At 53.5% G+C, this 27,687-nt stretch overlaps 8 protein-coding genes across 8 annotated transcripts; 5 read left to right on the top strand and 3 right to left on the bottom strand.

The window, feature by feature from the left end:
* Positions 1-19: 19 nt before the first annotated feature.
* Positions 20-1,393, top strand: M406DRAFT_296929 (putative inosine triphosphate pyrophosphatase; the record flags this gene model as incomplete). Its single annotated transcript, XM_040919283.1, has 5 exons — positions 20-199; positions 423-496; positions 663-807; positions 999-1,069; positions 1,145-1,393. 5 exons carry the CDS (start codon positions 20-22, stop codon positions 1,242-1,244), a joined length of 570 nt encoding a protein of 189 aa, XP_040771196.1. The 3' UTR covers positions 1,245-1,393.
* Positions 1,394-1,792: 399 nt separating this feature from the next.
* On the bottom strand, positions 1,793-3,289 carry M406DRAFT_269280 (DUF1671-domain-containing protein; the record flags this gene model as incomplete). Its single annotated transcript, XM_040917997.1, has 3 exons — positions 1,793-2,337; positions 2,401-3,106; positions 3,221-3,289. 3 exons carry the CDS (start codon positions 3,287-3,289, stop codon positions 1,793-1,795), a joined length of 1,320 nt encoding a protein of 439 aa, XP_040771197.1.
* A 603-nt stretch (positions 3,290-3,892) lies between these two features.
* Positions 3,893-7,638, bottom strand: M406DRAFT_348524 (seryl-tRNA synthetase; the record flags this gene model as incomplete). Its single annotated transcript, XM_040922397.1, has 11 exons — positions 3,893-3,911; positions 4,017-4,162; positions 4,221-4,407; positions 4,478-4,518; positions 4,585-5,397; positions 5,478-5,625; positions 5,727-5,783; positions 6,655-6,890; positions 6,994-7,122; positions 7,229-7,345; positions 7,591-7,638. 11 exons carry the CDS (start codon positions 7,636-7,638, stop codon positions 3,893-3,895), a joined length of 1,941 nt encoding a protein of 646 aa, XP_040771198.1.
* A 604-nt stretch (positions 7,639-8,242) lies between these two features.
* On the bottom strand, positions 8,243-10,493 carry M406DRAFT_283313 (uncharacterized protein). The gene is made up of 2 exons (XM_040918508.1): positions 8,937-10,493; positions 8,243-8,870 (listed from the first exon to the last, which is right to left on the bottom strand). The coding sequence occupies exons 1-2, from the start codon at positions 10,479-10,481 to the stop codon at positions 8,592-8,594; spliced, it is 1,824 nt and encodes a 607-aa protein (XP_040771199.1). The 5' UTR covers positions 10,482-10,493; the 3' UTR covers positions 8,243-8,591.
* Positions 10,494-11,926: 1,433 nt separating this feature from the next.
* Positions 11,927-14,316, top strand: M406DRAFT_358551 (uncharacterized protein). Its single transcript, XM_040923930.1, has 8 exons — positions 11,927-12,316; positions 12,388-12,746; positions 12,821-12,975; positions 13,048-13,064; positions 13,122-13,694; positions 13,785-13,832; positions 13,908-14,048; positions 14,181-14,316. Exons 1-5 carry the CDS (start codon positions 12,162-12,164, stop codon positions 13,171-13,173), a joined length of 738 nt encoding a protein of 245 aa, XP_040771200.1. The 5' UTR covers positions 11,927-12,161; the 3' UTR covers positions 13,174-13,694; positions 13,785-13,832; positions 13,908-14,048; positions 14,181-14,316.
* A 1,201-nt stretch (positions 14,317-15,517) lies between these two features.
* Positions 15,518-19,118, top strand: M406DRAFT_296947 (putative GTP cyclohydrolase II; the record flags this gene model as incomplete). Its single annotated transcript, XM_040919284.1, has 19 exons — positions 15,518-15,753; positions 15,836-15,954; positions 16,020-16,028; positions 16,110-16,179; positions 16,260-16,399; positions 16,479-16,522; positions 16,589-16,626; positions 16,702-16,811; positions 16,889-16,944; positions 17,016-17,058; positions 17,144-17,226; positions 17,294-17,345; positions 17,471-17,574; positions 17,656-17,659; positions 17,800-17,962; positions 18,052-18,081; positions 18,269-18,354; positions 18,505-18,574; positions 18,759-19,118. 19 exons carry the CDS (start codon positions 15,518-15,520, stop codon positions 18,769-18,771), a joined length of 1,470 nt encoding a protein of 489 aa, XP_040771201.1. The 3' UTR covers positions 18,772-19,118.
* Positions 19,119-22,634: 3,516 nt separating this feature from the next.
* Positions 22,635-24,123, top strand: M406DRAFT_104650 (uncharacterized protein). Its single transcript, XM_040915109.1, has 2 exons — positions 22,635-23,249; positions 23,330-24,123. The coding sequence occupies exons 1-2, from the start codon at positions 22,835-22,837 to the stop codon at positions 23,419-23,421; spliced, it is 507 nt and encodes a 168-aa protein (XP_040771202.1). The 5' UTR covers positions 22,635-22,834; the 3' UTR covers positions 23,422-24,123.
* Positions 24,124-25,886: 1,763 nt separating this feature from the next.
* Positions 25,887-27,559, top strand: M406DRAFT_358554 (40S ribosomal protein S3). The gene is made up of 5 exons (XM_040923931.1): positions 25,887-25,993; positions 26,113-26,197; positions 26,283-26,308; positions 26,389-26,890; positions 26,988-27,559. The coding sequence occupies exons 1-5, from the start codon at positions 25,980-25,982 to the stop codon at positions 27,129-27,131; spliced, it is 771 nt and encodes a 256-aa protein (XP_040771203.1). The 5' UTR covers positions 25,887-25,979; the 3' UTR covers positions 27,132-27,559.
* The last annotated feature ends 128 nt before the right edge of the window (positions 27,560-27,687 follow it).

Consider the following 27,687-nt stretch of genomic DNA (forward strand, 5'->3'; position numbering starts at 1 on the left):
CCAAACGAGAAAGTCCATCATGGCTTCCAAACCCGCCCACACCGTCAACTTCATCAGTGGCAACAAGAACAAGCTCGCCGAGGTCAAGGCGATCCTCGAGCCCACGATCCAGGTCGACAGCCAGTCGCTGGATCTGGTCGAGGTGCAGGGGACGCTGGAGGAGGTGACTATCGCCAAGTGCCGGGCTGCGGCCAAGCAGGTGAATTTTCTCTTCTATCTTTTGCCTTGTTCCCTCCCCCCCCGGTCCCCTCACCCTTCTGTCACATACACACACATTCACATGCAGACATTGAAAGTCGAGTACAGACTCAGATATGCCATGCAAAGCAAAAATAAATTCCTGAATCATGGTTGTTTTCAAGAAAAAGAAAATCCCTGGTTGAACTGACTTGACTGACGCGCTATGCCTCTCAACCCGCTAGGTCGGAGGTCCCGTGCTGGTAGAAGACACATGCCTATGCTTTGACGCCCTCAAGGGTCTGCCTGGACCCTACATGTATGACCTCTTTTTTTGAATTCAAATCTATCTTCAATGGTCGTCATGTTCCCGACGGCTGGTGTGGGAGAAAAGAAAAGGGGGGGGAAAGGGTTGCCCGCCTGATGTGCGCGTGTTGAAAAGTACTGACCAGAGCCGCCATCATCATCATCATCAACAACAACAGCAAGTGGTTTCTTCAAGACCTAGGCCACGAAGGTCTGAATAACCTCCTTGCCGCCTACCAAGACAAGGGCGCCAAGGCCGTCTGCACATTCGGCTTCTCGCAGGGCCCAGGCCATGAGCCTATCCTGTTCCAGGGTATTACACAGGTGAGTCTTTTTCCTTTTTCCCCCTCTTGGTAGTGGCCGACGAAGAGGGGTTTCATTCAGGTTTCTCAAACGGCGAGGGCAAATCTTGTGTGATTCTGTCCTTCTTGCTATGCACATCTCGTGTTTCTCCTCCGCAAGATGACGACGAGACCATTTTTCTGAGACAAAATTCTTTTTCTTGAAAATAATAGGGCAAGATTGTCCCGGCAAGGGGACCTGCCACCTTCGGCTGGGATGCCATCTTCGAATATGAAGGCAAGACGTGAGTGGCTCCTTGGAACCAACCGAATTCATTGGAACTCTTCGCAAACGCAGGAGACACTGACTGGATGCGCAGTTACGCCGAGATGGAAAAGTCAGCAAAGAACAAGATCTCCCATCGTGGACGGGCGCTCGAGAAACTGCAGGCATGGTTCAAGCAGCAGGCTTCCTCATAAGATGAGAATGATCAACTCGGACCTCTGCATTAGTGATTGAGTCTTTCATTGGCATTGAAGCATACTCTAGACATAAACCAAGCCACCTTGATCCCGAAATCTTCACAACTCTTGCAGTCCTTCAGCCGGGCTCCCAAGGTCCTATGGCAGAAACTGCATGAGTAACGTAATACAGGACAACAACGCCTTGTCAATGCATATTTTGATGGCGCCGGGTTTTTTTTTCGCTTCATGTGCCCATGGAACACAATTGTATCAATGCTCTCTTTCTCTCTCCCTTTTTCCTTTTATCCCGAGGTCTCCGTATCGAGGACTCCATCCTTCCCCTGTGGTCATCCATGCGAGACCGCCGTTCCGTGAGTGTCTATCCGCGACCATAACCCATGCTGTAGGCTTGATGCTGTAGGAACGCAAATGGTAGGTCTTCGTTCGTCAGGAAAATCACTTAAGTCTCGTGGAGGGCGTCTGCGGGTGGTACCAGCCTGTCATGGAGTTAGCGAACACTCCTGCTGCGTTGCTCTTTGGCGAGAAGCTCTATGTATGTGGTCTCACCTCAGGCACTCAAATTCTCGATACCGTCTCAGATACTTATGTCCTCTCCGGTATGCGTGAATAGCCGAGTCCGCGTACTTATACTTGAACTTTCGGCCGATACGCTGCGTGATGACCGCTGCGTCGCGGAACATGGGGTCGAACACGAGCAGGTTCGCCTTGCCGTTCGTCTCCTTCTCGATGCCGACAATCGTCATCGAGTGGCCAGCGTGCTGGAAGTAGATGGGCGGCAGCATCGTGCACCGCACTCTGTCACCGGGGCTGTAGACTCCCTGCGCAAAGTACTGCTCCACATTAAAGAGCAAACTGGCTTCCGCCTTGCCGGCCTCCTGCTTGTTCTTGAAGCCCTGCGCCACGCACGGCACATTTAGGTATCGAAACATAGCTTGCGCCTCTGGCGTTCCGATATACTTACGAGTCCCTCTGACGCCGCCGGTCTCAACACGTCCTTGCTGGTTGATTCCACGATCCCAGGCGGCCTCAATGAACTCCTGTATGTCGAAAATGCTTGGTAATGTCCCATTGAACTGGTTGTGTGATCCTTCGAACTCGGTCCCAATGATGTAGGAGGACATCATCTGAATGTTGCGATACCCGCAGAAACCGCCCTCACGCCGCAACTTGGACACATGCTGCACGCACGGGTGGCAGAGGTAGGCGTACTCAGTCGACTCAGACTGCTGGAGCATTTGCTTCAGCACCGGTATGACATCCTGGCCGACGACTTGTCCGTCACGCTTCAGCATCTTGACGAGCCAGTCTGGCATCTTTTTCTCATGGGCGAAGCGACCCAGCTCTGCCTTGCCAAGCTGTTTCGGCTGCTTTGGCCCATCTGGAACAGTGCTGCTGGAGGGGGCGGCTGTCGTGCCACTGTCAGTCTCTGGCTTGGATTTGTTCCACTTGGGCATCGACAGGATGTTTCTCCACGCAAAGATGGCCTTTTTACGGCGGGAATGCGCAGCTACCTCTTCCGAGTCCTGAGATATGTCGCGTGCTGCTGGTGAGCGCCGCCGTTTCGCCGATCTCGTGCGGCGGACATCGTCACCACCGATAGCAGTGGTCGGATCCGTTGCTGGCGCAGCCCCAGACTCTGGGTGGGTAGTTGCACTGCCATCATCAGCCTCATCTGAGTGCAACTCAAGATGATAGTCGAGTTCATCCCTGACGACAACCTCGTTGCAGCCCTCGATGGGACACTCCACATAGGCAGTGCTAGCCGCATCTAGGTTCCCAGCAGCATGCTCAGGGTTGGAGAGGCTTTCATCTGGTACAAATGGTGACTTCCCCTCTGAGTGTTCCGTCTCTATATGCTGCACATGTGTTAGCTGGCTTTATATGATGTTGTGCATGTGCAGCTCTTGGCAGCACAAGAAGAAGCAACAGTGGTTGAAGCAAGGCGGTCACAAGATGCAAACCAGACGTACCAGCTGCATTGCGTAATCCTCATGCTCCTGCCCTTGTGGGGGTTTGAATCCGCAGAATGGACACTCCATAGCTCCCTGCCCATTCATGGTCGCCTTGTGAGTTGATGTTTTGGTGGGCAGGGTAAACTTGGTTGTGAGAGGAATCGAGGTCTCAATCCCCGGAAGGCCTGTAAATGAGGCTTGTCTGAGCCTGTGACTAGGGCCCAGTCCCAGGCTATTCTTAGCAGGGCCAGCCAAAGAAAGTTGTCCAATGGTTTACGACATCTCAAGAGAACCCCAGATTATGTGACAATTTTCCTGCGTTTGAGTATTGAGAATAATTACTGACTTGCCTGGAAAAGGAATGTTGCGTATTTTCCAAAGTAGTATTGCAAAATGACTCTGTGGTCGTGGTTTCTGCTCCAACCATCTTGGAAGAGCAGGTACAGTAGGTGCAAATCAAAGTTCCGAGAATGGAAGTAGCATCCTTGCCTCATCATGCGAAGATCGTGTAGCCGAAATCATTGCTTTAAGCGAGTCTGTACCCATCAACCCCTGAATTCTTGATCACCTAATTTTGTTTCTTCTCGTCTTACACCAATCAGGCAAAGGCCAGTCAGTTATTTATTTATTGGAGTCTCTATCATGCTTTGCAACACTCTCTCCCATAACATTGAGGTGTCCCAAATAAAGCTAGGGAACTTGCAAGACACTGCAACGTTGGAGCACATGAAAGATCTAGACAGCTGCCTCCTTCAGCTTGTCGGCAACTTTTCCAACTACATCTGCTGCAGCACCTGCAGCACCTGCTGCTGACTTCGCAGTCTCTTTGGCCTTTGGAGCCTTGTTGTCCTTGGCCTTTTGCTTCTGGGAGGTGGTGTCCTTGGGGAGTTCCTTGGTGAAGGGAATGAAATCAGGAGCACCTGGCAGGTATTTTCTCAGGGGCTCGGGGATTCTCAGACCCTATGTGCACAATCAGCGGATGATTCTCAATAAGGAATGTCTACATGGCAAGACTTACATCCTCAGTCTGATAGTTCTCCATGATGCAGCACATGGCGCGGGTAGTGGCACACAATGTGGAGTTGAGGCAGTGGACGTAGGTCTTCTTGACATCTGTCTGCTTCTTGTTGCCATATCTTATCTCGAGGTTTCGAGACTGGTAATCAGTGCAGTTGGAGCAGGAGACAAGCTCCTTGTACTCACCCCTGTTCAGGCATGGCATATCAGTAACTGCATATCACAGATTCTTGTAGGGGCTTTAGGTGTTCAGCTTACTGGAAGGGGAACCACGCCTCCAGGTCAAACTTCTTGGCAGCCTAAATGAAGCAGTTAACATCACTTGGTGCCCAGTAAGGAAGGGCTAGGGTGCTTCTATGACTTACGGCATTGTTGAGAGCCCCAGACACGATGGAAACAATCTGATACGGCAGGCCCAGGGACTGGTAGAAAGCCTCAGAGGCACCAATCATGTCATCAAACGTCTCCCAGCTCTTCTCCGGGTCAGTGAGAACAAACTGCTCCACCTTCTCGAACTGGTGGACACGGAAGATGCCCCAGGCATCCCGACCGTGTGCGCCCGCCTCTCTCCGGTAGCAGGTAGAGAAACCAGCGTACTTCAGCGGCAGGTCCGTCTTCTGCAGCCACTCGTCCGCATGGAAGGCAGAGATGGGCTGCTCGCTCGTCGCAATGAGGTACTTGTCGTTCTGAGGGGGGCCGTCCGTGACCTTGTACAGCTCGTCGTCGAACTGCTCGAGCTGCGCCGTCTTGGCCATGACGTCCCGCAGCATGAACTGCGGCGCCTGCAGCGCGGTGTAGCCCCGACCGTTCAGAAACTCCAGGCCGTAGTTGATCAGCGCCTGATTGAGAAACGTGCCCCAGTTCTTGAGGAAGTAACCTCTGTGCCCGACGACCTTGACGCCCCGCTCCGGCTCGTATCCGTCTATGCGCGTGAGGACCTCGTGGTGGGACAGACAGTCGCGCTTCTCGACAGTCACGCCCTCGGGAGCCCAGGTGCGGATCACCTCATTGTTGGCCTCATCCATGGAGATAGGCACGCTGTCGTGCACAATGTTGCCAACAGAATTGAGCTTGGCCTTATACTCGGCCTCCTTGGCGGTGGCCTGGTCTATGAGCTCCTTCTTGGACTTCTCGAGTGCGGCCTTCTCCTGGAGGAGCTCGTCGGCGTTCTCCTTGTTCTGTGTGTATCGAAAGGCCCTGGTCAGCGAGAGCAGCATAGCTTTGGGGTGGGGTGGTTGTGACCGCCGGGTGGGCTGACCTTCTTCTTCATGCCGATCGCCTTCTGCGTCTCATTGATCTTGCTGTTCAGCTGCGTTGCAGCGTACAGGGTCTTGCGGTGGTCGTCCCATTGGGCGATAATCTCGTCGACAACCTCGACGGGAGCTCCTCGGCGGCGTTGCGACTCCCTGCCAAGTTATCTGTTAGCGATCTCTCCTCTCCTCGTCCTCGCAGGTAGCACAATAGCAAGCTAGCTGCCTGATTCTCTTGGGTGAGGGAGCAGACGCACTTAATCTTCTCTGGGTTGCCACCCCGCTCGGCAATGAAATCGTTGACGTCGAGCATGCTGGGCAAACTTTTCTCGATCGATCGTAGGCAGTGGAAGGGTCCGAAATTCTGAGGGGCAGGATTCGTTCTATGTCTTAACACGAGTGCAAGAGGAGTCACAATGGCTTGCGAGCGACCTAGATAAAATATGGTGGGGCAAGGGCATTCGATTCGCGGGGTCGTCAGGGGGCTCCAGGGGTCTGGTATCTTTGAACCCTATAGCGCTGGAACTTAGTTGCGGGTACCATGATACCGTCCTAGAAAACCACCGCCTTCTCATTTTCACGACGCCTGAAGTCTGAGCGGTGTATATTCAAACAATCGCCGACGAGTCCGCCAATTTCAAGGATGCTGTGGATACGCAGTACACAGGTTGTTCAATAACAAAACTACAGCTTCTCGTTGAATTGCGGCCTCTTTTAACATGTACAAAGTTGTAAGCCATCCCCCCCTGCGAACATGTTGCGCCCCTTGATGATAGAGATCAACGTCTAATGTCTCTTGATCAAGTCCCCTTCTGGAGACCAAAGCTCCTCTTCTTTGAAGGGGAAAACAAGAAAATCTGGTCAAGAATCGTCCCCCCATCCTATTGTACATGCCCTGCCACAACAGATTGCCGAGCCGTCGAAAAGTGTTCAACATGCATGTATGGCGTTGGGCACGGCAGCCAGTATCCTTTCCCCAAGAACGTCTAAATAGTCAAACAGTGTCACCCTCCTTAACCGGTTCGCAACTCCGAATGTTGCGGATAGACCAAAAAGGTCAAGCGAAAGAGTGGTCGTCGTACGACCCTCCATCTGTCCAATACGGACCTCGTGTTCCGTCTCGTCTCAATCAATGCCTTCGCCACATATTGCATCCGCGAACGATGATCCGATCTGCCTTTTTACATGACATTGCACTTGCCACCGGCGGGAGGCTCATTAGGATTCTGCGCCTTCTCGATCTGTGCAATGAGCAGCTCAAAGGCCTTGCCGACGTTCTCGTTGTAGCGGGCACTGGCCTCGGTCCAGCCACATTGGTACTTCTCGGACAGCTGCTTGCCCTCGTCGGTGCTGACCTGGCGCTGCTCAGGACGCAGATCGGACTTGTTGCCCACGATGACGATGGGGACCCACTCGACGCCCTGGCGCAATGATTCCATGTTAGCCAATAACCTGCAAGGCGGCACCAAGGGCCAAGTGGTTCGTGGGGTTTTGAGAAGGGGTTGGGATGAATACAGCACGTACCAAGTGGTTCAACAGCTTCTCGCGGATGACCTGGACCATCTCGAAGGAGGACTTGGACGCCACACTGTAGACGAGCACATAACCGTGGATACCGATGAAGTGCTTGCTATTCATGATACTGTACTCATCCTGCCATACATACAATCGTCAGCCTCTGAGAAAGATAGCCCGCGGTAGCGCCCTATAATCATGGCACACGCCCATCAGCGCAGTAGAATAAGAGGCAGAGACTGACCTGTCCAGCTGTATCGATGATCTCCGTCGAGAACTCCTGGCCCTTATACTTAATAACTTTGCTGAAGGTGTTCTCGATGGTAGGATAGTAGCTCTCGACGAAATGGCCGTCGACGAACTGGACAGCCAGCGAAGATTTGCCTGTTCGCATATGCGTGGCATGGTCAGCAGGTGAGACGCGCCCCGACGAGATGGCCAGCGCAGTGGTTCGCAATGAACGAACCCCGCAGGCATGTGAAAGCCTCGTTGGTGCCCAACAAACGGTCGCAGAATCAGAGCAAACGGACGAAAGAAACACAGAGAAATGTACGATTGAATGGTGAAATAGAACAGCGACAAAATACATCAGAGGAGCTTACCAACTGATCGACTGCCAACAATGGCCACCTTTCTTGACTTTGAGGGTGCCATCCAGACTCCTTCGTGAACGCGGTCGCGCCACTCGTCGTACCTGACAGTTGTATACTTTAACTTGTTCTCTTTGTCACCTGGAGTACCTATCTCTCAGGTGATGCCAGAAGTTGGTTAAAGGATATCTGAGTCTTGAAAAACACCCTGCTTGGTGTTGTGGTAAGAAAGGAGCCCCGTCGTGAAGAGGAGATTGAAAGAATGAATAGATTGAAGGTGGGAGGGAGGGAATGAATCGGCGCGAGGGTTGGTGAGGTAATGGTCTTGTCGAAGTGGTAAGCTCTTAGCCAATTGATGGTGGGGCACCCCTCTGCTGCCCAAGTGTTCATGCTCCAGAACTTTTCTAGAAGGCCTGGCTACCCCCTACCCTTGTCCACAGCTTCTGGTTGGTCCCCGTGGCAAGACCTAGCTGGCTACTGTATCTCCAAGATACTGCTCGATGGGCCTGCCTACCACTGCCCACTCTCCTGGGTTCTGAGGGATCTAGATCAATTCACTTGGTGGGGTTGCAAGATCGTCCCGCGAACGGGTAACATCTGACCAGCGCAATCGTGCACACTAAAGAAGCCGTGTTCAGGCTTATGGCGCTTAGTCTCGCCTGGAGAATATGTTGGGAATTCAATGCATTGGGATATTCTATGTGTCGAGCGTCCCCCAGTATTGGGGAGACTCCCCGTTTCGCCCTTTTCCACATGTCATAAAGATCGTACTCCATCAAACTATCAAATTCGCCCGTCTCTTGACGAAACAGCCCCTCGTAATCCTTCAAATGGGTATGTCCATGTCGGTCAAAGTCCAACGATCAAAGTAGAATAAGTAGGAAAAAAGCGGGGAAAAGGAAAGGAAACCAAACAAACAAAAAAGATGAAGTCCGTGGTAGGGGTATCTCTGAGGACCATCCAACACTCTACGTAATATGCAGCTACCTCCTTGCATGCACAGTCGCACTGCAGGAATTAGGTGTGGTGTTCCAAGCGCTCCACAAGCCCTTGCAACTTGGTTGTGAAACTCGAGTACTGCGACGACTGATCGCCTCCGTCTTGCGCGATCGAACTATCCGCAGCACGGTGATAGATGATGAACTCGCGGATCGAGTCGAGTAAGGGGGTGATGTTGCCTCCTTTGTGCATCGAGCTGAATCGCTGCCGCACGGGTTCGTACAGTGACATGTATCCTAGTAGCAGCGAGAGATATCCAAATGCGACATTCAACTGGCTCTTTTCCACCGAGTCGGCCTGTAAAATTGCTAATCAGCTTGGTCCTTGTACGTCACAAAACCCTCCTGACTCGTTGACACATACCTCAGAAGTGGCCGCATAGTGGTCGAGGAAGAGCTTGATAAGCCGGTCTAGGGGAGCGCTGCCTCCATTTGAGGCGTGCAACAGAGTTTTGCTGGTAGCGCGATCATTTTCAGAGAAGTTGATCATGATACCCAGCATGAGCAGTAGTGGCTCGAGGTGAACGGTAAAAGCATCGGCGTTGTAGACATTGTTCGTCGCAGTCAGGAAGGTGTCACAAAGCGCATTGGCCAGTACTCGTACTGAACCGTTTTCGATGAACGCCGCAGGAGCATCGTGGTTATTGTTTGACGTGTTGAGTGCAAGCTTGAGGCTCAGCATACCAATCTCGCCAAAACGACCATTGCACCGACGCAAAGTAGTCGTGAGGGTGTCCGCAATGACTGGCATATGCGTGAATGTCCACCGCTCCCTCGACTCGCTCTGCATAGCCTGCATCGAGTACGCTTCGAGCAGCGTAAGCGCCAGGTGGAAGTCGATGGACTCGTCCTGATGGGGAAAACCCCACGCGTCTGGAACGGGGGCAGTCTTGAGCAAAGAGAACAGTTGATCCGTTACTTCAGTCGAGAAGAATTCGTCCCCGACCATTCCTGCGTTCTTAACCACAAGCTCCAGAGCCTTGAGGGCCAGTCTCCTGGGTGACAGCATGAATGGCGTCGTCGGCGCCCAGACGGGAAGAATGAGCAGTGATGCTTTTAGCTTCATCATCGACTGCTGACCATTCCTTGACAAGTTGCTGGCTCTGTCCTTGGCCAGCGCTTGGATATCAAGTGTAATCTGAAAGAGGCGTCGAAACAGCGAAGAGAAGCCTTGACCTTCGAGCTGGCTGACGATGTGGGTGGATGCGGTAGTCGCCACAAGGGTGGTAAGGATGGCCACCAGTGCGTAACCGGTGATGACATCTGTCTCCTTCCCAATCTGCTCGAACAGGCTCCTGTCGCCATTGTGATCACGAAACTTTCGGACAAAGCCTTTGTCCTGCATCTTCTGCGAGAGCTCGATCAAGGCGTTCCGTCGACCTGACGACGGTTTGCTGCTGGGACGCCCAATGCGTGTAAGGAGATCTTCGATCTCGTCTGCAGACCGGCTGTTGGCCCCAGCTTGCCGGAGTTCGTGAATACTTCGAACTGCACCCTTTGTGAAAGTCTCTTCTTCCTCGTCCTCGTCCATGTCGAACTGGGACGGGATGCTGGGCAGTATCGACTCTCTCAGCCATGCTGTCTCGTCCACTGGGTCCAAGCCCCCGGCCAATGAACTCTCCGCGCGAATGGTTCTGCGAGCGCTGTATGTGAATTTGGGGCCAGTTTTCTTTGCAGAGCTAGGGCGTCCATAAGTTCTGGCTCTGGATGGCTCTGGGGTGCTAGGCACAGCAGTAGGGCTTTGCAACATGGACAGACCCTGTGGCTCAGGCGTCGGAGTCCGCCGTACGACCTGCAAACTAGATTGCTTCTCCTCCTCTCCGCTGGAGCTCTCGTCAGCCTGAGCTGCCAGCTCATCGATAAGTCGCCGCTTCTTCCTGGGCGCCGTCTGGTTGAGCGAGTCGCTCATGGTGGGTCCCGATTTGGAGGCTGATGTCCTCTCCTGGCGCCCGGTCGGGAAGTTTCGCAGTGGCTGCCGTGGGGAGTCAACTGGGCGAAAGGGAATTTGCGTCTGGGTGAGCGACTTCTTGTGGCTGTGCTTGCTGGTCAGATCATTGACGCTCTTGCCAGCGCGGAAAGCGAATGGCAAGGAAGATCTGCTCTTCGCTATGGTCTCAGCCGTGGGGCTCTTCCTCGAACCTAGAGAAACTGTCCTCCTTGGAGGTTTAGGTGCTTTGATGGGTTTCGGGAGAGGAATGGTTCTCGGCGGCGGCATGCGCTCCTCTGTGGACGAGGGTGGCGAAGGTGGTGTTGAGAAGGCGCGAGAGTAAGAAGTCTCCTTCCCCACGGAAGCCCGTCTCTTCTTCGGGTTCACGACAGAGCCTGTGCCGCGCGCATTTGCTGAGCTGGACTGAGGCGTCATCTCGGAAATGGTGCGCATTTTGTTCAGCTGTGGCCTGGTCCTTTGTTTGAGTTTGTCGAGCGTGACGGCGGGAGACGCGATTTCATCCTCGTCCTCGTGGAAGTCCCAGACACTCGACTCGACTGGCGCGGTGGAAATACGACCATCTTTCCCCATTTCTTCCTTCTGCGGCCTTCTTTTGAAATGCTTATTGTACGTTGTGATCCTCCTCCTTGGGGTCGCCGCCCCGAAATCAGTTCGTGTGGTCATCGTCAACGATCAAGGTGATTTCGATACGGTGGGTGGATCGGTATTTGAGGTAAGCTGAGGGGCAAGTGAGTGGCTCTGAGCTTTAAATAAGTATCGGATTGGACACTGAGGGGGCCGTCTGTGTGGCGGATAGGCGCTTCAAGCCATCGAGAAGCGCCTTTGATGCTCGCCTGAAATAGAACGCAAAACAATGGCGGCGTGCAAGAAGCCGGCGCGTCACTAGCCAGTATTGCTTCTCTCTTGTGGGCTGAAGCCAATAGATTTTGAGTCAAAGCTGGCTTGAGATGAATGAGTGCGAGAAGTGACGGTGGACAGTAGGTGGAAGCTCGCTGGTCACGCAGGGGAGCGAGCATAGATGGGGCAGCAATCGATCAACATTGGATGTTGGAGTGGTGATCGAATCACGCACCAGATTATGCAGGCCCAAGAGGGTGGCCGGAGGCATGTCAAGTCTGGACATAAGAGCAGGGGTCCTTCCTGCTACCGTTCAGGGGGACGAAGCGCTACGGGGTACTGGGTGTAGAGGAGGACCAGCGACGGCAGGCACCTACTGCGGGAAGGTACGCAGCCACTGGGCGACCAACTTGGTGGCTTGCACTACGATATTACTAGTAGCACTTGTACTTCCGACCCCGCTGAGCGATAGGCAATGCTTATCGAACCCAGGGGCCTGGTCTGCCCTCTAAGTGCTGGCAGCTCTAGAAGCTCTCAAGCTCTCTCTCGACTGAAAATCTGCATCACAGTTTCTTTTTCAGATAGAGTCAGGACGCTCACAAATTAAATAACAGATCGTTCCCTGACGATAAGCACCCGCCTTGGAAGGCTAAGAGTCACAGACAATCTCCCAGGGTATTATTCTTACTGCGAACTCTACCACGCATAATCATTCCAATATCAGGATCCCCACCACACCTTCAGGCCCGGACCCTTCCCATCCACCCATCATCGCCCATTGACACCCAACCGAAACTTGTCACCATGTCGACACAGAAGGCGTCTGCGGCTCCAACCCAGACAGTAGGACCAGACTACCGACCAGAGTCGCAAAAGCCCAAAGCAACCGTCTCGAAAGAGCCCACCCAGAACAATGTCACCGTCCTCCCCCAGACTCCCCAGCTCATCGCCCTCCTCACGTGAGTAGAGCCCCCCCAGAACATGCTTACCATAGTCGAACGGCGGGATCTCTCACACAACCATGGAACAGGAAAATCCGTGATAAGAACACGGACCGTGGCGACTTTATCTTCCACTCTAACAGGATCATACGGCTGCTCGTGGAAGAGGGGTTGAACCACCTACCTACGACGGCCCACACCGTGGTGACGCCCACGGGCCAGCACTACGATGGACTCTCCTTCCAAGGCAAGATCTGTGGCGTTTCGATCATGCGCGCCGGCGAGTCCATGGAGCAGGGTCTGCGAGAGTGCTGTCGTTCGGTGCGCATCGGCAAGATCCTGATCCAGAGGGACGAGGAGACGTGCCAGCCGAAGCTCTTCTACTCCAAGATCCCGGAGGACATCGCCGACCGGTGGGTGCTGTTGCTGGATCCTATGTTTGCTACGGGTGGGTACTAGGCCAGGCAGAATTGTGACTCATCACCACGAGGCTCGTACTGATGACTTTTTCGGTTTTTCTAGGCGGCTCTGCGATCATGGCCGTGGATGTTCTCAAGGAGCGTGGTGTTGCTGAGGAGAGAATCTTGTTCTTGAACCTCATTTCCAGCCCAGAGGGCATTGAGAGATTCTCGTCCAAATTTCCGAAGCTGCACGTTATCACGGCATTTATCGACCAGGTAAGCTTCCCCCTGTCCTCCCCACCCTGGCTTTTCATGTCATGACACTTTATGCTGACTTGGTTTCCCCAGGGACTCGATGAGAAGAAGTTCGTGATTGGCCCATTATGTTTCGCGTCTAGATATTACTGCTAACACCGTACCAGCTACATCGTTCCCGGACTCGGCGACTTCGGCGACAGATTTTTTACCATTTAAAAGACCATCGCGTCCATCGTAAAGGATCTCAAGCCTCCCCGTCCCAAGCGGTGCAGTCTGTCCACCTACTGAGATCGACGACCGTGGCCGACGAACATAGTGTCGTTCGCCTCCCTATCAGTGCAGAGTCTAGTATTTGGCACTGGATACGCCTTCAGTGGTGGCAGTATCCACCCACCGGGCTTGAAGCACTGATAATAAGCCCAGGTATGCTTTTGTTGTTCAAAGTCAGGGCAAAAGCGTGATTGCTTATGTAGGTAGCAAGACGCACATTATGGCCAGCTTCAAGAACATGGCCCACGTCTCTCTGGCAGAACCACATGAATCCATATTGTTATCCCTTGCTTGCCAGCCGAACGCATCTCCGTCTCAGTCTTCAATGTCGTCGCCCACGATGTCGTCACCCTCGTAGCCCCCGTCGCTAAGGTCGGCGTCGTCACGGATCTTTTTGGCCTGAGAGCGCGAGGCAGACGTTTCGAGACTACCAAGCTCCGGTCCCTGGCCACTCTGTGCTGCCAACTCTGCGCACGCATAAACGTTAGCTTCTTCTCGTCGCGCCCTTTGGCGATTTTGATATGTGTGAGTATTTGTTTCGATTTGCGACTGCTTACCAGCGGCATCGACCCAGTCTGCGTAGACATCCACAGCGGCCGAGAGATCTGTTGTTGCAGGCATTACGATTAGTGACCTGACATTCCCATCGCCTGCAGTAGTCCGGAAGTAGGGAGTCGTACAGTTTATAGAGGTGGTGTAGCGCTGTCCGCAGACCTTGCACTCCAGATTCCCTTGACCGAGTTTCTTCTCGAGCTTGACGTTGACAGATTTCTCGTGGTTACAGAAGAGACAGCTGAAGACGGTGGGGAGGGGGTCACTCTGTAGATGATTCGCCGGACTATGTCAGTCTTGACCTGCATCACGATGCTGAGGGATGGACGGATGGGTGGTGCGCCGCAACCGTGCAGCGCTGGAGGTGTTGCGCATGCGCAGTATCACCAGGCCGCCTACCTTCTTTGGGCCCATGGGCTTGCGGGAACTCTTCTTGCGCTTGCCCATTATCGCAACGATTTCAGGAGGTATTTGATATGGTGAAGAGTGCAGTTGCAGTATGATAGAAGATAAAGAGCCTCTTTCTTGTGGTGGTGGGTTGTGGGTTGAGGAGGGGGAAAAGATGATGCTTCCCAGCAAACACTCGGCCACCACTGTACTAAGAAATGGTTCTGGTATGGACGCGCTAAGTGCTTTGCTTGGGGTTAAACTACCAACGGGCCAGCCCCCAGCCCTCAGAAGTTTAACCTTCTCCCTTGGCAGCTGGATAAGGGTGAATGGTCTGTGCCCGAAGGCGCTATCAGATGCTGCGTAACAGGGGATACGTCACTTTTTCCAGCTCCAGGCGGGGGAGAATTACATAGTTTTGACTTGAAAGGTTATTTTGTATTCAACCACGTATGTATTGAATCACATAATGAGACGTCTTCAGTATATAGCAGTCATGCCATGTATGGATATCTGCCTGTAGATATCTATCATGGAATGATGATGGAGAATACTTGGCTGGTTCAGGGGTCTTACAGATTGGGAGGGGGGCGGGCAGTTGGATCCTCCTCAGCCTACAGTAGTGGCCCCGTGCCCGGCAAACTTTCCGCTAGCCGCATGCAACTGCCAGTGCTTCCATCAGTCATTACCACCCAGGCACTGGGTTTGGGCACCCGTTGCAGCACAATAGGCCCTTTGTTGTTCTCATGTTCCTCCCACTCCCAAGATCCGCTTGAGCTGATTTGATAACATGCCGCCGAATCGGCCGGCGAGATGTGGCTGACCACGGGAACTGTGTGTTGTGTATAAATCTGGGCTTCCTCCACTGATGATTGATGCGCTGTCCTTCTTTTTCTTTTCCTCTCTCTTCTTCTCTTTTCTCTCCTCTCCTCTCCTCTCCTCTTTTCCCTCATCAGGACTCAACCAAGACTCCTTATAAACTTACTGCAGGATAGAGATAAAGAAGGGGAAACGCTTGTGTATTTCACACAACCGGTTGCTTCGTTGGTGTTTTCTGAGACGAAGACTACCTATCTTAGCTAACCTAGCCAACTCATCTAGACGTGCTCTCCTCGCGCCTTTTTCATCGTGAGCTTCACACAGATCTGTCGTCTGCCTCTCAAGGTCCTCCTCCTCCTCCTCCCCAGCCACCAGTAGAGTCTACCGTGTCCCTCCTCCCTGTTGCCGTGTGTGAGCTTAGTACGCCATGGCATCCAGCGAGATTCCGCCCGGCGCCAGCCTCGAGGACGTGATGAGCCAGCTCCAGGCCATCCAGCTGAAACAAGATGAGCTCCTCTCCGTCGTGGATGCCATGTCCCACGCCGACTCCCAGTCGCCCGCGCTCTCCGGTCTTCGTCCGTCCCCCGTCGCAGCGCTCCGCAAGGAGAACGACCTGGACAGTGAGGAGAGTACCGCCGCCTCGTCTGCTGCAGCTCTTGCGTCTAAACCCACGGCCACTCCTCCCTTCCGCCCGGCCGACGTAGCCGTTTCCCCTTCTGGTGCATCGTCGCCTACGCAGGCTGGCTTTACCTCCAGGATCATCTTGACGTGGGTTTTCCGAGATAACTTCCCTCCACGTGCCTAAGACAAGAGAGAGAAAGAGAGAGCCCGGGACTGACAAGATGTGCAGGACATATCCCAAGCAGATTGGCATCAAACCATTTCCTATGAAGTGGGGCGCTGCTGAGCCTCTTGAACGTGGCCCCATCGTCGTGTCTCGCTACTCGTCTACCATTCGGAGGAGAAACGGTAAGCTACCGCCTAGATATTCTCAGAAAGCAGTAGATACACAGTTTCTAACAACATCTATCCAGCCATTGGAGGTCAGTCCACCTCAGGAGCCAACCCCGTCTGGAGAGAGAGAGAGAGAAGAGAGAGACATTTGACTTACAGAAGACAAACAGCTCACGGCGGCTCCTACTCCATCTATTACGCTTTAGCCCTTGCCAGTAAGGAGCTCAAGGCCGACCACAGGTATGAAGGGCATATATGAAGAAAGAAAGAAAAGAAATTCATGTATCGAGTACTCTATGACTGAGAAACTCGAATCTTAGGCCCGACTTCACCAACACGGAGCCGACAACGACCGTTGGACCTTTTCCTCAGTGGGGTGACCCCAAGAAGATCGTGGCAATGGACCCGTGGGGCCATCTCGCCCCTTGGCTCTTCAAGGACACGATCGAGAAGGATGACAGTACGTATAGCTGTGGCGGCAGCTGCTGCTAAGCCTGGTGACTTATTCTGGCGTGTTCATGGCTGACATGTGCCGGCAGTTGATATTCGACCTACCATCGCGATCACGAAGGCGCACATGAAGGTAGAGATCCGAATCCCGTCATGATCACAAGGCGGCCCCATATGACTGTCGCTGATGATATTGCAGCTGCCTGAGCTCGAGGACAGCGTGCGCAGTGGGAGACTGTAAGTTCCGCTTTAGCTCGGGTTTCGAGGGTCAGTTCTGTGCCCCCGTTGCTGATTGATGTCTCTGGAATGCAGTATCCCTGATGGAAAGATCTGTCTAAATGACCAGGGCGAGCTTGCAGTCACCAAGTTCGCGGTCGAGCCTGTCTGGTACCTGCCCGGAGTAGCCGAGCGATTTGGCATTGGTACGTTATCTGAATGCCCCCCCACGTCAGCACAGCACTGGCTTGCCTTGCTTGTTCTTGTGCTAAGAGCCATGCAGACGAGGGGACGCTGAGGAGATCTCTCTTTGAATATACCGGTGGCAGCTACCCCGAGGTAAGACGATCCAATCTCTCACACTCAAGGCTTGTGCGAGTTGAGTGAGAAAAGCCTAACGAGACATGCAGTTGATCACCCGTGGTGATATCAAGGTGTTCCTACCACCTATCGGTACGTAATTACGATGACCACAGGTGTCTATCGCTCATTGGCATTCTCTAGAAGTGCCAAAAGAGACTAATACCTTTTATTCTAGGTGGCTTGACTGTGTACTGCTTCGGAGACCCCGCAAACATGTCGAATCCCAGCAAGAAGCTCGCCCTTCGCATCCACGACGAGGTGAGACACCCGAGTGGCCAAAAGGTTCAGAAAGCCTACAGATAAAGTAGCTGACATGACAACGCAGTGCAACGGCAGCGATGTCTTCGGCTCAGACATCTGCACGTGCAGACCCTACCGTAAGTCGAACCATCCTGTAATGCCTTTCGAAAACTAGTCCCGCACCCTTCAGAGACATAGATGGTCGTTGTGCAATGGATGCGAGATATATTGACGGCGTGTGTGTTAACTTGGTTGTTGCTAGTCATCTTCGGCATCGAGGAAGCTGTCAAGGAAGCTCAGAAGGGCGGCAGTGGCGTCGTGATCTACTTTAGAAAGGAGGGCCGCGCCCTCGGCGAGGTGACAAAGGTGAGAAGAAGACATGCTGTTTAACCGTCTTTCTATCTTGTTTTCTACCGCCTTGTGCTAATATAAGAGGGAAAAATACAGTACCGTAAGTATCACGAATTGCGCTACCGAGACTTTATTCTTTGTGAAGGCTCACATCGATCGATCGACTTTTTCGCGCGCCAAGCCCTCCCTCCCTGGATGAATGAATCAAGCCTTCGAAGCGTTCTCACTAACTTGCTACAGTTGTATACAATGCCCGAAAGCGTGGCGAAGACCGTGCCTCGGACTATTTCAAGAGGACCGAGAACGTAGCCGGCGTCAAGGACATGCGCTTCCAGGCCCTGATGCCCGATATCCTTCACTGGCTGGGCATTACTAAGATCGATCGGATGCTTAGCATGAGCAAGTACGTCGTCTATCTCTTCCCCACATCGATCGGGGTTGTGTGGAATCTCAGAGTTCGTCTATTTGGAAGCTAACGCCGCCTTTGTGTAGCATGAAGCACGACGCTATTGTCGGTCAAGGGTGAGTCCTTGTGTGGTACCCTAGCAAAGTAAAAAGATGAGAGATGGAGGAGGCGTTCTGGAAGTGGCTCTCGCGTCGCACACGGCGGACAGTTGTGTGCTGTGCTCTTGGTGGCGGTGGTCATGGGGCCCCCCAGATGATGAAGTTCCGGGTCTTGCGGTTTACTTACTGAATCTTGTTCGTTTAGAATTCCTATCCATGAGCGCGTCGAGCTGCCCGAGTCTTGGATCCCCGCGGACTCGAGGGTCGAGATCGATGCTAAGATCACGGCCGGTGAGTTTTTCTGTTCGGCGTTCTTATTAATTATTTACGCCAAGCTGCAGCAACGCAGACCCTTCTCTCCCCTCCTTTTCCCCTCACCCTCCCTTCCCACATGCATTGGGGAGGAATTTGTACCATCACGTGCTGACTGGCATGACGCAGGTTATTTCACCACCGGACACCGGATGACGGCTGAGGAGCTACAGGCTGTCCAGGGACGCCTGTGGGAGGAGTAAGCTTATTCGCCATCCTCCATTCCCCAACACTCGTCCACCTTCTTTCAAGCTTGACGCCCTTTCACTATGTCACTAGACATGTAGTGAATGTGTGTGCGCTTGTAAGAAGAAATGGATGAATGAGAAGAGGGAATGTGACATCTTCTAGCAAACAAGAGCTGACCATGGACTTTCCTGCAGTGTCGACCATTGATCGAGCAAAAGGCTAAAGGGAGGGAAAGAGGCCTCCCAGCTCTCCAGAGTAAGGACTCCGCAAGTGCATTGGCCCACCTGGGCAATAGAGGATATTTACCCCAGATTCATGAGTCTGGTCTGTTTCATGCTACTGGAGAAAGGCGGGCATGCCAGGAAGACAAGCAACGTAGAATCCATCAATAGGGTATTTTACCACCAAATGGTACTCTGGGAGCGGATCCCGTCCGTGGCCCACTACGCAGGCACGGGTTGTTTTCGCCCTCTCTCTCTCTCTGACTTGTAAGGACCGCCAGCATGTATACTCGATAGACAGTTCAAGATACAATGTACAGCGTGTAGACTGCCAAAAGAGAAAGATAATATTGGGTCTATCTGTTGTCACCAGACGGGAAGACGCATTCGAGCGGATCCCTCAAGGGCCCCTGCAGCCACGTTGCGCTCGAGCTGTGTCGCTGTCACCGGCCTGGTCGGCTTCACCGCGATACATGTCGCAGGATCGAGTAGTATGCTGTGTTTTCTGGCACGGCAACAAAAGACAAGAAAGCTCAGACCTTACCATGACGTCGTTGTCTGCTACGTGCTGAGGTGGTAGAGAGGGGAGAGGTAGTCGGCAAGCCGCGGTGGGCCGGGCCGTTGGTTGGTCGGCGCGTGTTCTGCAGGCGAGTCTGGTTTACCTAAAGTTCGTTTGCTACACGAGAATGTTCTCGAGATAGTGAAGCCTGTCATACCGGCAAGGGATGATATTCCTCTCTATTAATGGAGAACTTCTTTGGCAAAGGACTTGGCTCGATTGGACTTTGATAAGCCTATAAGCACCTAGTTGGGTGTAAACCCGGTGGAATTACTGAACTCCGGCGCCCCGGACCCAAGTTAGTAAAGTCCGGAACGTACCTTGTGGAGGCAGTCATGTTGGTGAGCATCACTTGGAGACATGGTTGTCCTGTCTCCATGCACGCCTGACGACTCTACCTGGCTTCTCTATGACACACCTCCGGAGTACGTTGATGAAACAGGCATCTGGGAGAGCCAGCAGAAGTTCGTCCATCATGGCCATCGATCCTTCGGAAAGTCCGTCGAGTGTTCAGGATCGTGCCGGTCTGTTGTGTCTGTACGACAGTCTCAAACAGCCGAGTTGTCCATGCAGGATCGCGCTACAAGCAGGATCCTGCTGAAGACAGTCGACACGTGGTAAAGGTGAATTCCAACCGTGAACCGATTGGACGCCCAGAAAGTGGATGAACAAGCAAAACCTTTTTTTTTTTTTTTTTTTGTCTCTTCTTTTTTCCCCCATTCCCATCCTCCCTGCTGGTTGTCTCGTTAGTTCACCCTCTTGCTTTCTCCATACTTTGAAGTGGATCGATCATCCGGTATTGTGGCGTGCGTGTGCATGTGCGTAGCAAGAAGCTTTTTTCACCTCCGCAGGATGCGCTCTCTTCCGGATCAACTGCTGTGAGGGGGGGGAGGGAGATATCGTGATCATTGCATTGGGTAATTCTTGACCGGCTGCAGTGTCGTGCTGACACCAGGCTCTTCATTCGACGAGCTATGGTGGACATCAGTGATCGCCCGACCAGTCAGCGAGGCCGTGGGTTGGGGACTTGCAGTGCCGAATGGCTGCCAGTTGATCAGAAAGGCTGGACCATGGGGGGCAAGAGAAGAGGAGATCCGGAAGACGGAACAGGGAGCCATACGACGGGGTGGGCCCTGTCCCTTCCCACCGTCCACCATTATGACTGGGCCGCTCGAGCAACTGATTGCTAAAAAGATGCTCTTGGTCATCGGTCATCCATGCGGCACCACACCGTAGTGCTGTCGTATCGCCTCTGGCGCGCCCGCTCCCCCCTTCCCCCCTTCTCCCCTTTTCTGTTGGAGGAATCTTTCTCCCTGCCGAGCCGCGAGAGTCTCAAGAGGATGGATGCATGGATGCAACGACTCAGTCTGGAGGATGCAGAAAACGGTAGCCCATAAGTTGCCATGTTGGACATACAGCACAAAAACCGTTACAGCTGTAATGAAAAGAAAAGAAAAAAAGCGGGACTGTTGTGTGCGTTGCTGGTTCGCTGTGACCGACGGTGGACGAGTGAGGTGCGAGAGACGACGGCACCAGGTCAGCAAAGGCGGCTCCAGCCAGCACTCAGGCGGTTTCCACACCACTGGAGGAATCCCCACCCACCAAGGAAGACAGAGACCTGTCACCCTCGCCCCACACGTTGCCCCTGGCTGCACCTGGCTGGACCTCCGACTTGGGACTCCACCATAGCCACGGTCCAGGCTGCTGCACTTTCGCTTTTACCACTGTCACGATCTTGTTTCCCCTCATCCGAGGCCCGCCCCAACCATCCAATCGAGCCACTTTGGCACAAATGGACGGTCTCTAGTCCCCCCAACGGTCGCAAGCAGCGTGTGTTCACCCACAGCCTGTGACCCCAGGAGTCGACAGGAACCTCGCCTCCTTCCTGCAGCAAAGGACAGCCGGGCGACGAGGGGTTGTTTTCTCCTCACATCTCCATAAACGTCCCTTCATCATCAGAAGAGTCAGGTCAGAGATCTGGTGTGGCACCCAGAGTCGGGTCAAAAAGGCCGTTAGTTGCTAGGGCAGCGAATCCAGAGGGCTTGTCATTGTAGTCCATTGGCAATAAGCAATCTTTTGGGGAGGGGGGAGGGTTGGGCTGGGCTGGGTTGGTGCTAGACAACGCATCTCTGCCATACGCACCAATGCCGCGGACCACTGTTGCCATGGCACGTGTAGATGGGTACAGGCACCCGCCGCGGACAGCCTGTACCCTGGGGCTTTTGATGGTACATGGCATAGCGCCCATGCGTATCGTTATTGTGGTATTGGTGGTAGTGGCCGTTGGTAGAGTCAGGTCAGGTTTCGTCTTGCACAAGGTACCAGCCATAGCATTTGCTGTGTCCATGCCCGACCCAACAGCCGGTCTCTGCCTGTGTTAGAAAGTGTGTGCCTGCCTGTGTGCCTGTGTGCCTGGAGCTAGGACGGAGCGAGACACAGTCCAGACCCCTAGCGCCCTGTCTGGCTCACCACTCACAGGCGCACTTACACACTGACCCCCAGTCCACTTCTCTCCCCCTCCTGTCCCCCTCCTTCCCCAGCCGTCTCGTCTCGCCGGCCCAAGGTTGGTGGCCGCCACCCACCCACTACTACCACCTTTTTTTTGGTGGCCCGGACATACCTCGTAAAGGTGCCAGTACCACATTTTCCCTCATCCTCCTATCATCATCCACCACTAGCAAAAGAAAACAAAAAAGTGAGGAGACGGGTGGTGTGTAGCATAGTAGGACGATAAAAAGGTGGCAAGCTTTTCCAGCCGCTGACCGTCCCTGAGGCCCGGGGCCAGCCTTGGACACATGAAGCTCTTGGTCCGGTGTGGGATCCATCTCTGACACTTTTGTTGTCACCATCAGAGACGACAGCCCTGACCGCTTTGAATGGTGAAGAAGAAACCCTGAACCGTGAAGGGGTGGGAAGGGTTCGTGTGCGGAAACTCGCAAGGCCGCCTTGCCGAGTCGAGACCGATGATGGCATTTCCATACTTGTTTCGCTCGCGCTGTGTCTGAATCAAGATGGGAGGGTGGGCTCTATTCCCTGACAGGGGTACGTAGCTCCCTGGACCACAGTACCCAGGATACATTGTGAGATGTACCGAGCTACGTACTGTGGGGCAACACGACAGGCATCTCAGCCCAAGTGGGCGAGAGAGGGTAGGAAGGAGGGCAGGGACAACGAACCTTGCATTTTCACCACCTTTTTTGCTGTACATATAATCTATGCCAAGTGCAGGTGCATGTTGTGATGGCCGCTTCCCCTGCCTGCATCTTGCATATAGCTAACTATTGCTCCTGCTTCCCAAACCCTCCTCGCATACAGATAAACCTCTCCCAAGCCGAGCCCAATCGAGTCAGCCGCCCATCATCAACCCTCTCTCTCTTATCCAACCCAGGACCAGATACATTTCTCTTCTCATCAACAAGGTTTCCGGACCTCTCTCCCTCCCCATCCTCCTCATATATCCAAGGAATCACCCCCACCCAAGGTCTTCCCAATGCTCGACAACATTCACAGCCTGTCTATCTACATCCCCGCCATATTTCAACACAGCTCATATCCTGCCTCGGCAACAGACTCAGAAGACGATATGGCTTCACCAACCTCAGACTCCCGCCGAAACTCAAGGGGAGACTCTGGACGGTCTAACAGCATCGGTCGACGACCACGGCTCCTCCGGTCAAGTAAGACCGAACCCTCCATCACAGCCACCACAGCAAGCTTGAACGCCCTCGCTACACCTCAGACCTCAAGGAAGGCTACGGACCTGCTGTCTCAGGTGGCTTTCTCGAGCTCACCACCCAGCTCGGCCTCCCCACTCTCGCGAAGCCCGGCGTCGATGTATGGAAGTATGAGCCTAGACAGCATGCCACGTGAGAGTGCTGAGCTGGACGGTTTCAGCTGCCACCTAGGTATGTGATCAATGAGGGTGTTGACCCAAGGTGAATGAATGTCTGACCACCTGCTAACAACATACACCCCATTCTTACAGACTCGGACCGCTACGTCAGCTTTCCGAGCTTCGATACCTGGGACCCAAATCGCCATGAGGAGCATGACGAGGCTGAGAGAAAGTCCCCCTGAACCTATGAGGTCATCATCTTACCAGGGTGGATGTAAGGATCTATGTTGAGGGACACACGGAGAGAGAAAGCCTCTTCGTGGCAACGAGCGACTGTTCGGAAAACACATTAATTTCGACTTCATCGACGCCATAGCAGGATGACGCCCGCTTCGTCTGCCTAGCCCGCAAACAACGGCGGCGTCAAAGACGACACATCCTAATCACGATTTGGCGCGTCACTGCGGCCTGCAAGGAGGTCGCCACTGGGCCGGCCCGGGGGGCCGAGTGCGAGGATCAAGAGACGATAGGTTGGGAGGACACACAACATGAGATCATTGCGGCGGTTGGTAATTTGGGTCACGGTCATTTTTTAATTTTTTTTGGCCTTTTTTTCTTCTTGCTTCTTGCATTCGAGCATGGCGTCTGGTCTTGAGTCGGAGCAGGGATAACACAGCGGTTCCATGCAATTTTCGTTCCTTGAACAAACCCAGGCTTGGGTACAATTTTCTTGTATATCGACGTTGGAGACCGTGAGGCAGCGAGCTATTGCCTGCAGGACGGCCGGTAACGTCGGCATGTTCGGAAAAATTGATGCTTACCAGAAAAGGGGGGGCCACCTTGGACCACCACGAAAGCAGGAGGGTACTGGGCTGCAGTACACCATAGACAAATGGCCAGAATAAGCAGGATGCTGCCCGATACAGACAAATCAGGAAACACAGTCAACTGTCCACACCTCACTCATAATAGCCCTTCTCCACCCCTACCTCCCAAGAGGTCATCACGACGCATGAGACGTCCAGATGGAGCGGATCCTCCCTTCCAAACCTTCTCCGTTGTTCCATGCCCCTTGCGCAGGCATGCCCTGACTCTTTGACGTCTTGACATTTGTGGCCGCAACCAAGCGCGGGGCTCACCGGGGTGGGTCGCACGATAGAAGCTCCCATTCGAAAAGTTGCGGGCGAATGTCCCCAAAAAGGGCTCCTCCCAAAAACCTCACCTTTCTGGGTTGGGTGACTTGTCCGCGTGAAAGACGTGGGGCCGAAGGGGAAGAGAAAGAGAGTGAGAGACTTTGTTCCCTCACCGAACCCGCTCACTACTAAAATCGACCGATCTGGATTGGAAGGGGGGGGGAGGGGTGGTGGGTGGGCGCATTTCCTGGCGCGCGCCGCTCGATCAAGATCAGGTACGCGAGGCGGTGAGGGAAGAAGGTAAAGGTTTCGCACAGGGCCGTGCAAGGCATGGTGAGGTCATTCCTGTCCGGGGGTGCCGTGTGTCCGCACGTGGAGTGCAGCGAGCACGTCCCTCTGTGAGTTTGAGTGTGTGAGGGTGAGAGAGAGCACGTGGTAGAGAAGGGGCGCAAAGGAGGTCAAGCCTGATGATGATTATGATCATGAAAGAAAGGACCCAAACAGCGCAGATCAAGCCCGGGCATCTATCTGGCCCCGGAGCGGCTTGGCTGGTTCTGGCTTTCGTGGAGAAGTAATTTCTACGTGCAGGCTGACGACGGTCATGAGGTGAGCTGCAAGGGTTCCACCGTAATTATGTGTGTGTGTGTGGTAAAGGGGAGAAGACAAGAGGTCGTCAATGGGATCGACGCCGCGGACTCCTGCATGTTGTGCTCGGGCGTGTTGTGAAGCTAGAGCGTTGAATTACTTGTTCCTGGCGCCGATCACGCTGGCAGGGTTACTCTAGGACCTTGTTGGCAGGTTGGCTTTTGGCGTGGTGTGGTGGTGCTGGTCTCTGCGGCCCGGTGCTTGACGGAGGGGAGGTTCCGACGATCCGGGTTGCTTGGGATGGACTGTCTTCCAGAACTTCCTCCATTACCGTGGTAGTACCGTCCAGCAGGCATTCGGGATCGACGATCGTTTCTTTCTCTCTGGAGATAAGTGACCGGCATGCAGGTACTTTGTTTTCAGTAGTCGGTTTCTGGTCGAGCTGTCGCACGCTCTCTTTCTCTTCGCCTTCACCGGACGAACGATGCGTTCTCAGATGTCTTATAGACAAGATCTGACTGGTTTTGACTGGTATTAAAGAACAAATACATGCTTGTGAGACATGTTGAAGCTCTCGTGCAGCTGACAGCTTCCTGACCCTACGACCATGTTTGTGCAGGCATCAGGATGGATGCATGTACGATTCATGACAGGGTTCGAAAGGGCTCGGAAGATAGCGTGGGTGAGCCGGCCGTACTAGTAAAGATACGACACTTTCATTAAATGCATTGGCAGGTTTGGTATGTATGTAGAGAGAATGATGCATTTAACTAGGTTCATGCATCTAGCGGTGAGTATCGGAATTAGGTCGCTCCATCATCCGGCCTGAGTGGAGAGGAACAAGTGAGAAGGGAAGGGAAGGGAAAAAAAAAAAGCACACAGACCATCACACTGCACGTGACGACACTAAAGCGAACGCTTGGACCAACTCCACAGGTCAGTCCCTTCCACTCTGAATTTTTACCTGGGCGAACTTGTAACCAGCTAGACCCCCCTCCGCCTCGAAATTTCCAATACCACGATCTCCATCCACCCGACCAACGACAACAATTGACCATCTTTGAGACCTCGACCTCGCAAAGATGGCTGTCGGCAAGTGAGTGAAATGCTCCAATTCCAGCACCCGAAACACGAGAATCCCCCAAAGAAGCCGAGACTTGGATGTTGTCGAAACGCGCAGGCGACAGTGTGCTGATGGTTGTGTTTGAACGATAGGAACAAGAGATTGTCCAAGGGCAAGAAGGGTCTCAAGAAGAAGACCGTCGACCCCTTCACCCGCAAGGACTGGTACTCCATCAAGGTACGAACATGCTCACAACACCGAATATATCAGATGGACTCGACGCCGTAGGGTATCCAGACTGACGAATGTGTACTATGAACAGGCTCCTTCGCCTTTCCAGATCCGAGAGTAAGAGAGATCGAGACCCCCGACCATCGCGACCACGACTACAGATTGTGCAAGGAGGAAATTCTAACAAAACTTTTTAGTGTCGGCAAGACCCTCGTCAACCGTACCACCGGTCTCAAGAACGCCAACGACTCCCTGAAGGGCCGTATCGTTGAGGTATCGCTGGCCGACCTGCAGAAGGATGAGGACCACGCTTTCCGCAAGATCAAGCTCCGCGTCGACGAGATCCAGGGCAAGAACTGCCTGACCAACTTCCACGGTCTCGACTTCACATCCGACAAGCTGCGATCGCTCGTGCGCAAGTGGCAGTCCCTGATCGAGTGCAATGTCACCGTCAAGACCACCGATGACTACCTCCTCCGCCTGTTCGCCATTGCTTTCACCAAGCGCCGCCCCAACCAGATCAAGAAGACCACCTACGCCGCCTCCTCCCAGATCCGTGCCATCCGCAAGAAGATGACCGAGATCATCACCCGCGAGGCCGGCAGCTGCACCCTGCAGCAGCTGACCAGCAAGCTCATCCCCGAGGTGATCGGACGTGAGATCGAGAAGGCTACCCAGGGAATCTACCCTCTCCAGAACGTACGTGTACAACAGGAAAAGCCCACAGCGCCACCGATTGGCTTGTGGATACGAGATTTTTTCTGTGATAGACTCTGGCTGACGCGGCATCATACAGGTTCACATCCGCAAGGTCAAGCTGCTGAAGCAGCCCAAGTTCGACCTTGGCAGCCTGCTCGCCCTCCACGGCGAGTCGACCACGGACGAGCAGGGCCAGAAGGTGGAGCGGGAGTTCAAGGAGCGTGTCCTCGAGGAGGTGTAAAGAGTCGGTGCTGGAGCGGACGAACAAAACTGATTTGGAGTGCGGCATGGACACACGGTTTTTTCCGGCAATACCTTCTCAGGGGCATGGGTTTTGCTTTCTCGTTGCATTTGGCGTGGCAAATCAGATCGGTACAGAGGTAGTTATATGGATACCTGTGCCTTTTTCACCATGAGTCCAGGCCGGAACGAATCAAAAAAAGGAAAATCGATCAAACATTCTTCAACAAGGGCCGCTTCGAGACAGTGAGATGTGTTTTTCGCTTTTATATACTCGTAGCCATATGGCTCTACCTTCCTTGGAGGCTCAGATCTTACCATTGCTCTGGACATGTTCATTCTACCTCTTGGCGTCAAGCTCATGGTGGTTGGCTACAGCGGTCGACTCGAGGGCAGTGGACACGGCGACAGGAGAAATAAGACACAGACACAGACGGATTTGCAAATGCTCTCACGGATTGTGCCCTGTATTTTGTCATTCAAAAGATTCTCTTTGCTAAGCAGGGTTTTCCAACCACGACACACCAACAGCTCTTGGTTCAGACCAGAGAGCACAC

Source organism: Cryphonectria parasitica (assembly GCF_011745365.1).
Source record: "Cryphonectria parasitica EP155 unplaced genomic scaffold M406scaffold_10, whole genome shotgun sequence".
Classification (NCBI taxonomy): Eukaryota; Fungi; Ascomycota; class Sordariomycetes; order Diaporthales; family Cryphonectriaceae; genus Cryphonectria; species Cryphonectria parasitica.

What these genes read in the sequence shown, in the direction of transcription:
- M406DRAFT_283313 (XM_040918508.1), bottom strand. Translation starts at nt 10,481, where the DNA reads ATGAGCGACTCGCTCAACCAGACGGCGCCCAGGAAGAAGCGGCGACTT. An exon ending in ACTATGCGGCCACTTCTGAG is followed by an intron (nt 8,871 to 8,936) that starts GTATGTGTCAAC and finishes GCAATTTTACAG; the next exon opens with GCCGACTCGGTGGAAAAGAG.
- M406DRAFT_104650 (XM_040915109.1), top strand. Translation starts at nt 22,835, where the DNA reads ATGCTCGACAACATTCACAGCCTGTCTATCTACATCCCCGCCATATTT. An exon ending in CGGTTTCAGCTGCCACCTAG is followed by an intron (nt 23,250 to 23,329) that starts GTATGTGATCAA and finishes CCATTCTTACAG; the next exon opens with ACTCGGACCGCTACGTCAGC.
- M406DRAFT_358554 (XM_040923931.1), top strand. An exon ending in AGGACTGGTACTCCATCAAG is followed by an intron (nt 26,198 to 26,282) that starts GTACGAACATGC and finishes TACTATGAACAG; the next exon opens with GCTCCTTCGCCTTTCCAGAT. An exon ending in GAATCTACCCTCTCCAGAAC is followed by an intron (nt 26,891 to 26,987) that starts GTACGTGTACAA and finishes GGCATCATACAG; the next exon opens with GTTCACATCCGCAAGGTCAA.
- M406DRAFT_358551 (XM_040923930.1), top strand. Translation starts at nt 12,162, where the DNA reads ATGTCGACACAGAAGGCGTCTGCGGCTCCAACCCAGACAGTAGGACCA. An exon ending in CAGCTCATCGCCCTCCTCAC is followed by an intron (nt 12,317 to 12,387) that starts GTGAGTAGAGCC and finishes ACCATGGAACAG; the next exon opens with GAAAATCCGTGATAAGAACA. An exon ending in GGATCCTATGTTTGCTACGG is followed by an intron (nt 12,747 to 12,820) that starts GTGGGTACTAGG and finishes CGGTTTTTCTAG; the next exon opens with GCGGCTCTGCGATCATGGCC.